The 8,906-nt window shown below is 35.8% G+C and overlaps 1 protein-coding gene across 1 annotated transcript; it reads right to left on the minus strand.

Moving 5' to 3' along the window:
• Nucleotides 1-5,004: 5,004 nt before the first annotated feature.
• LOC111374959 (uncharacterized mitochondrial protein AtMg00810-like) lies at nt 5,005-6,762 on the minus strand. The gene is made up of 5 exons (XM_022997725.1): nt 6,527-6,762; nt 6,273-6,415; nt 5,751-6,231; nt 5,506-5,593; nt 5,005-5,109 (listed from the first exon to the last, which is right to left on the minus strand). The coding sequence occupies exons 1-5, from the start codon at nt 6,760-6,762 to the stop codon at nt 5,005-5,007; spliced, it is 1,053 nt and encodes a 350-aa protein (XP_022853493.1).
• Between the last annotated feature and the right edge of the window lie 2,144 nt (nt 6,763-8,906).

Raw genomic sequence — 8,906 nt, forward strand, 5'->3', positions numbered from 1 at the left:
TTGGATAGTGATTGATATTATTGTTTTCACACCAAATTGGTGTAATTGACTATTGAACTCATGTATTGTTATTTTCATATTGCGCGCACGGGTAAGAATCAACATCTTTAATTGGGGCCTATTGTTTTCCTTACTTATTCAAATTAAAGAAAGATTATGGTATAGATTACTCGCTGAATAAATATATTCACGTTATTTTTTTTATTTTTATTGTAGATGATCACGGTCGAATACATTGACTTTACCTCTAGAGAATGGACAATTTCAGAAGATGACAAATATTGCATGCTTGTCAAAGAAATCCACGCGTGGATGACATATCCAGATTTTTCGGGCTTTAACCACTTTGAAGGAGTCCATTACCATATCGACTACTTTGAAGCCACCACTATGATATACTTATTTTTGGATAGTTTTCCTGGAGAAATAATGTGTCCAGGTGGCCTTTGATGTAAAAATTTTGGTACAAATCGGCTAGTTATCGTAGTAAGATACGGTGCTTAGGGCGACTTTTGCATAGTGCCACTTTTGGTAGGAGAACCTTTGTAATGCAACTTTTGTATATCTACTAGTCTCTAATCTATTTTTTGCAATGTAACCAAGTATATAAGAAATTTTTTAATTATCTTATATTTATTGATGCTTGCCTACTCCATACTCTACAAATTGCCAAAAGTTTTCTCTCTTCACGAAGTATACAAAATTTTAAAATCTTTTTACATAGAATTAAATGAGTAAATTAGGATTGTGACAGTTACGTCTAGCCATAACGCACTACTTGAACTACCCGATTTCCTCATCCACAACATGGACGTATCGGCTACGACCATGGGGACGTAAGTCACTTACCCACTAAATTAGGTGATGTCCTCATCGTCATGAATCTTCGAAGCTTAGACCTAATTGATCATATTTCTACCTCATTTTCCCATCTAGTGCCATGACAGTCTCATGTCACATCAAGCCTCAAGTCACTCCCTTGTGGTCCGTGACATATAGCTCTATTTCATTGGCTATTTTGCTGCTTGCAAAAATTGCTGTATGGTTTTCTTGTATCTATTCCCCGTAGGAAATTATTTTTCAACAAGCAAGGTTATGTTTTTGTTTCCAAAGCGGATATAAGCCAAACAACATCTGGAACAAATGTAATCTTGGATTGAAATAATCCATACCACAAAAAATTTGTTCTTTCTCATTACTCGCTCCCATCCCCATATCTTTTCTGGTTTAAAAACCTTAGAACTCTATTTGAGTTATGAACATCTAACTTTGTATAAAGGTATCTAGGAAGTTATGAAAATATTTTGAGTTAAATTTTTTGCACCTGTTCTGCATCTAGAATCGAAGAATGATATGAACACACTTGTTCAACTTTGTTTCTGGACTCATTGAAATGGCCATGCATTTTGTCCAGTGCCCATCATAAACATAGATGTGCTTGTTTCTATGGTCATTCAGCTTTTAACTAATGCATTTTTCTTATTCTGGAAAGCGAAACTACAAAGAGTGGCCAAAGAATTATTGCTTGGCGAATCGTGAAGGGCTGGGCAAGAATCGCACCTCATTGACACTTTCCCTTAGCAAGTTGTGTTGAAATCTAGTCCACATCCAGTGGGTTGCTATCCTCAAAGTTCAGCATGCATATAAAAAAGAAAGCTAGGCCCTGTTTGATTAAACATTTTCCATAGAACTAGGAAATGGTTTTTCAACTTTCACTTTTGCACTTGTTTGATAGCAATGTTTTCCGTAGAATTCATTTTCTTGCTTTCCTTCCCACCTCATCCGAAATCCACATTTTTTGATGAATTGGTGAGAATTCCAATTCACGGTTACTGTAGTGAAACAAAGCCAAACGAACACCCAAAAATAGTTTTATTTCAACATTTTTCACATGAAAAATTATACAAATCAAACACAATAATTTACAATTCTCAGTAAAATAATTTCTAAACAATTCAATTCTTTAAAATTCATTTTTTTTTCATCTAAATTCTATCTTTGCAATCAAACGGACCCTATCCATTTAGATGGCTCAAGAGTGTTGTCTCCAGATTTCCAATTTTTTTTTATTGCAATTGCATATAGGAAATGCTTAGTTGAAATGTTGCTTTAGCTTTTTCTTTTGCTTCTTTGTTGGTGAACGTAAGATAAGCCATGCATCATAAGGACACGATAGCACACTTGGTAGATATTTCTAATTTTCTTTGAAGATAACTGAAATATATGAGGGTATTACATTTTTATAAGATCACAGGCACTAAACTTAGTTGGATTTTACTTTGGATTTGAAACTTTTATAGATGATTTGTAATATTTGTGATTGTTGCGGTAATCTTATTTGAAGCTACATTAATGACAGGAAATAGATGCGATGTTATATTTTAATAAGATCGCAGACACTAAATTTTATGTGTAGCATTTGCATTTGGTTTGTATATAAATATTGTTAGTAGCGGACGCAGACATTCAGAGTTAGTGGGACATGATCAAACTTATTAAAAAATTATGTATGCTACATAAACATATACAAGTGATCATTGTCATAGACTCACAAATCTTATATATATGATAAATAACAATTCTCAAAGAATTACAAATAATCTCGCATATTTGATGAATAATAATTTTCAAAGAATTTTCAAATTAAATATCGCAGATGACAAAATAATCTCAATTCTCACTCTCTCAATTATTCAGTTATCGTTGTAACTCTATTCTAATAAAAAATCCCAATTATCATTGCTGTCCAAATCTTTTTTTTTTTTTGGCTCGAAAACCCAAAAAAACAAACAAACTTGAAAGTTGGTAGGTCACTTGACCCACCAGGACCACGAATAGGTCTGCATTGTATAACTATCAAAATTTTCAAACCTTTACAAACTCATGTCTTATATGTGCACCGCTCATTTGATAAACAAACTGTGCATGAACCTGTACTCTGCTAAATGTTTTCGAAACGTTTGAATTCATGTCATGGTGCCCTCAAGCTTGCAAATAGTCCTTGCTAATATAGATACATGATATTGAAGTCATTAAAAGCATAACTACATATTGAACATATAAACGAAAATATAGTCTTATATCTTTATGGACATTTGTTTGGATAAGTCTGCTTAAATTTCTATTAGCAAGATTTAAGGTGTTGTCCTGGGAAGTTGCTATGGCATAAAATTTGAGTAATACTATCCTAGGGATTAGGGAACTCATCTTGGAGGAAGAGAGGGGTTCATGAACACTGGGCCACTGCTTGATAATGGAGACAATTGTAAGGATGATGATGAGGAGAAATGGGACAGGGATGATGAAGATAATGCTGACATGACGGATTTAATGTACTCTATGTGATCGGACGACACCTGCATGTCATTTGCATAAAGCCCTCCAGAAGTGAAATTTGAGAAGCCAGCAATCGATTCAAGTACTTTCTGTTGTGAAGCAGATGAATAGGAAGCCCCACATTCATTCCCATTCATAATCTCAGCATGTTTTGGCAGCAGAGGAAGCATTGTGGGATTCTGATCTAAGAGCTCTTCGGTTGCAAAAAATGGATATTCATCACAGCTGAAAATGGAATTATCTTCATGTTGAAGAATTTGTTGTTGATGATCAATGAATTGAGGCTGGCATCCTAATGGACATGCTGGTGCAGATTAACCTAAAAGTGAAAAGGCACCGTGACTCATCTAATTGGCTCTAAACTCACCAAAAACAAATTTTTGCGATGGTAGAGTTGGGGCAGGGATATACACTTTATACAGTTCGAGATATTGGGGGAAATTCAACTTTGGATTTGAGAAATTTGAAAATGTGGCTGGATCACCGAGGTTTTGAGAAAAAAATTTCTTCTTGATGGCTTAGTTCAGAAATTCTTGACTTCATCATCCGTTCTCCCAGGAAGGTACTTGACTATTTTAGCCCATCTGCAGACAACAAATATTATTTTTCTTGAAAATGTAAACACTGTGATATTTACAAAACTGTCATTGGATAATGGGATGGGATTTACCTATTGCCTAGAATTTTTTGGAGTTCAATTATGAGTTCTGCTTCCTAAGAAGAGCAACTCCCTTTCTTTAAATCAAGTCTGAGGTAATTTATCACTCTCAGTCTGCAACTCTTGGCACATCCTTGTAACCTTGCACACACAAGATAAACACACATCAGTGTCTGTATTTATTCATATACACACACATATTTGTATGTCGTCGGTGTTGTGGAAGCTCGTTTCAATATCTTTAATTCGGTGATTTTCGGGCACAGTTTATGTTACCTTTCTCTACTAACAAGCAACCTAAACTGGCTTAACCCATAACCAATATATTCACCTCGATTGCTTTTCAATCTCATCCAAAAAGGACAAGAAAGGGGTGATGATTTGCAGCCATAAGGGCAAGAAGAAAAACAATGAAAAAAGGGCACGAGGGAGACCAAAGCAAAGGCAGCCTTAGTGGTTTTTCACTGCCCAAAGCAACACAAGTTTTTCCTTCTTTTTTCTCAAATCACGCACAGAAAATGGCTGGGAGCAAGCAATGTACATATAGGAATAGGTTAGACTCTAATTGGGCAAAGAGAGGGGTTAAATGGGCCAAGACTCAAGAGTCTTCTAGTAGGTAAATATATAGACCGTGAACAACATTAATTACTTAAGCTACTTTTAACGATCCACATCATTTTCAGGTCGAACCTTCAGACTTGGTTGTTTATAATTCATTCACCCATCGGCCGAGGCCTGTGAAATATAATATGAATTTTTACATCAGTTGGCCCATGGATGCATTCACTATTTACACAGAAACACTTTTGGACTGTGGTGGATGGGATGGGGAGGGGGTTGCTGCGGAGTCCCTGATTTCAATGAATGGAAATGGATTTATTTTTATGTTTTAGCTTCCTCTTGGGGGAGAAAAACTCACATGCACAAGTTTCACATATACGAATACCTGCAATCTTGGAACTGAGCTCCAACTGCCATGGCCGTAGGTGGAAATGTAGTTTTTGAGTTTCTCATCTTCCTCTGGTTACCACAGTCCCCTCTTCACCTTTGTTTGTTGCAGCAAGAATGTTGTCCCATTTTCTCCCTATTTCTATAATGAAGGTGTACAGCAATGGCTGGAGATCATATATACACATGCAGGCAATATAAATGTGTTTTGAGTGAGTAGAAAGAAACAAGAATTGGATGATAAAAGCCCCGGTCCCTTTGGCCAACTTATGAAGCACTTATTTTAGGAGTTGTCAAATCTGCCATAGTCCTGTGGAGTTTGGGATTGTCTCATATAATGGGTCCTTAATTCTGCAAGGGTTTACAGGTCGCCAGATTGGCCAATAGTAGTCCAAGAGTAAGTCATGCGTGTTAAACAATCCAAAGAAAATAAAGAAGAAAAAGAAGGAGGCTAGGGTTTCATTGATATTACGTAATTAATTGAATGCTAAAAGTTGGTTTAACCTAAATACAAAGAGAATATATATAGGCTAAACAAAGGAAACTAAATAGGACTATTCTACCCTTAACGAATAATAAATAATCCTATATTTCTTAACATCTCCCCTCAAACTCACGATGCGGCAACTGCAAGCATCGAGAGTTTGCCAACTAGAAAACGAAAACGAGAAATAGAATACGACTTGGTAAAAAAATCTGCAAGCTGCAAAGAAGAAGAAACAAAGGGCAAAGTAATTGTGCCATGCTTGAGATGATGACGAGTAAGATGACAATCGATCTCAATGTGCTTAGTTCTTTCATGAAAAACCAAGTTGTGAGCAATCTGAATAGAACTTTGGTTGTCGCAATACATAGGAGTGGGATGAGAAAGAAAAACTTCTTGTTTTTCCAAGAAATAAGAGAATCACCCAAAAAGATACAGAAACCAGTAACAGACTTACGATCTGTGGGATCACTGCCATGATCAGCATCAGAGTATGCACGCAGCTCCAAGGAGGAGGTGGATGGAAATAACAGACTCTGAAAGACTGTACCCCGAAAATATCGCAAAATGCGAAGAACAGCTACCCAATGAACTGTAGTGGAAGAAGCAACAAACTGACTAACAATATGAACAGTATATGTAATATCTGGACGAGTAATAGTGAGATATACCAAGCTCCCAACAATAGTACGGTATAAAGTAGGATCTGACAAAGGTAAACCGTCAGAAGAAAAATACTTTGTGTTAACCTCAATTGGAGTATCAACAATCTTATTATCAGTAAGTCTTGCCCGCTCAAGAATATCTGCAACATATTTCGACTGAGAAAGAAGATAATCTCAATACCCAAGAAATATCGTAGAGAACCCAAATCTTTCATTTCAAACTGTCTAGCTAACTCTATCTTCAAAACTGAAATACCATCAATATCATCACCAGTAATAATCATGTCATCAACATATAAAGATAAAATGATACGACCTGCATCACTGCTCTTAAAAAAAAGAACAGAATCATGACTACTAGAAGCAAATCCAAGGGAAGAGATCACAACAGAAAATTTCTCAAACTAAGCACGAGGTGCTTGTTTGAGACCATACAACGCTTTCTTGAGCTTGCAAACATACCCAGAATCATGTAAAACACTAGGAGGGGGTGCCATATAAACCTCTTCTTGAAAATCTCCATTCAGGAAGGCATTTTTAACATCAAGTTGAGAGTTACGCCACTGACGAACCGAAGCTATTGCAATAAGAGTACGAATAATAGTCATTTTTGCAACAGGAGCAAATGCCTCCTCATAATCCATACCATACTGTTGAGTAGGGGTGGGCATGGGTTAGGTTGGGTAGGTTTTTTCCACAACCCAACATGGTCGATTTTATTTAAAATCAACCCAACCCAACCCAATTAATTGTTTAAACCCAACCCAACCCGATCAAGTTTGGGTTGGGTTGATCGGTTTGGGTTTCGGTCCAATTAAAGTTGGATTCAATTATATTTTTGTTAAATTTAGATAAATTTTTAAAGTTTGAAATTATTTGATAATCTCTGATTTTTTTTTTTAAATACCTATGTAAGGAATTCTTTTTAAAAAATGATGTATAAATAAGTTTAAAATTTATGAAGTATTTATTATTTTTTTTATTTTTTTTACAATTTTTTGGGATTTATTCATTTTGATTATCATCTCCTTAATTTTTACTTTATTATGAAATAACATTTCATTTGTAAATTATGTTTATAGGAATCAATCTATATAAAAAAAATGGACGTTTATAAATTATAAGTCATTTTCATATCTTTACTATTGTTTTTATTTAGTTTTTTTTTTCATCTTAGATATTAATTTTTTTTAAATCATCGGATTGGCTTAGGTTGGGTTGGGTTTTAAATCATAACCCAAAACCCAACCCAACCCAACCCAACCTCAAAAATATTTTTTCAACCCAACCTAACCCAATTGAACTTAAAAAACCAACCCAAACCGATTGAGTTAGTTTGGGTTGATCGGGTTGGGTTGGGTTTTGCCCAGCCCTACTGTTGAGAGTATCCCTTTGCAACCAACCTAGCTTTGTATCGCTCAGTTGACCCATCAGAATTAGTCTTGATCTTATACACCCAACGACAACCAACAACACTCTTACCAGAAGGTAAAGTAACCAAATCTCAAGTACCAGTCTTATGCAAAGCAGAAAGTTCCTCATCCATAGCTTGCTGCCAAAGAGGATCAAGAATTGCCTCTTTATAAGAAGAGGGCTCAGAGAGACAATGAATACAAGCTAAAAAGGTAGAAAATGATGAAGAATAACAAGAATAAGCAAGATCTGGTAACTTTGTAGACTTACGAATGCGTATGGATTGATGTCGAAGCGGATCCACAATCTCAAACGGAGCTTGAGGGACCGTAGGAGAAGAGGACGCTTCAGGTGTGCTGGAGAGTAAAGTGTCAGCACCTGCAAAATGATTAGTACGAATTGGTTGTAAAGACAACGGGGTAGGAACATGAGAATGGACATTTGAAGTAGTAGGCTCCTGAGAAGACAAACTATCAGGATTGTCAGAAAAAGGATCTATACGAATAAGATCGGATCTAGTCAGACTATAAGTAGTGGATGGAATAGAAAAGAAAGGTATGTGCTCGAGGAAAACAACATGACGAGACACATAAAGTTTGTGAGTTATTGGATCAAAACAACGATACCCCTTTTTACCTTCACCATAACCAAGAAAGACACAAATAGCAGATCGAGATGACAACTTGCTGAGTTCTACATGAGGACGAAGAACGAAACAAGTACAACCAAAAACTCTAAAGAGAGAATAATCAGGGGTATACCCATACAACTTTTCGAAAGGAGAAAACCCTGAAATATAAGAAGATGGAATTGTATTAATCAAACCTACAGTAGTAAGAACAGTTTTACCCCAAAACACACTAGGGACAGATGCAGATAATAAGAGAGAACGATCAGTTTCAACAATGTGCCTATGTTTTCTTTCAACAACACCATTTTGCTCAGGAGTATCTGTACACGAAGTTTGGTGAATAGTTCCATCTAAAGCAAGCAGCTCACAAAATTTATTAGAAGTATATTCCTCACCCAAATCACACGTAAAACATTTGACAATAGCAGAATGTTAAGTTTTAACAAGAGCACGAAAGGCTAAGTATATCTCAAAAAATTCAGAACGATGTTTCATTAAATAAACCCAACAATTACGAGTGTGGTCATCAATAAAAGAAACATAATATCGAGAACCTCCTTTTGTGGCAACAGGAGAAGGCCCCCATATATCAGAATGAATCAAATCAAATGGAGAAGAAGAAACAAAAATACTTCGATTAAAAGATAAAGCTGAAAATTTTGCCAGTTTGCATCCACTACAATTAGAAATATCACAAGGGTGTAAATTTCCTAAAGCCCCTGTAGAAGCTAAAAATCTCAAACAAGACGACGAAATATGACCTAGACGAGA

Source organism: Olea europaea, chromosome 2, assembly GCF_002742605.1.
Source record: "Olea europaea var. sylvestris chromosome 2, O_europaea_v1, whole genome shotgun sequence".
NCBI lineage: Eukaryota > Viridiplantae > Streptophyta > Magnoliopsida > Lamiales > Oleaceae > Olea > Olea europaea.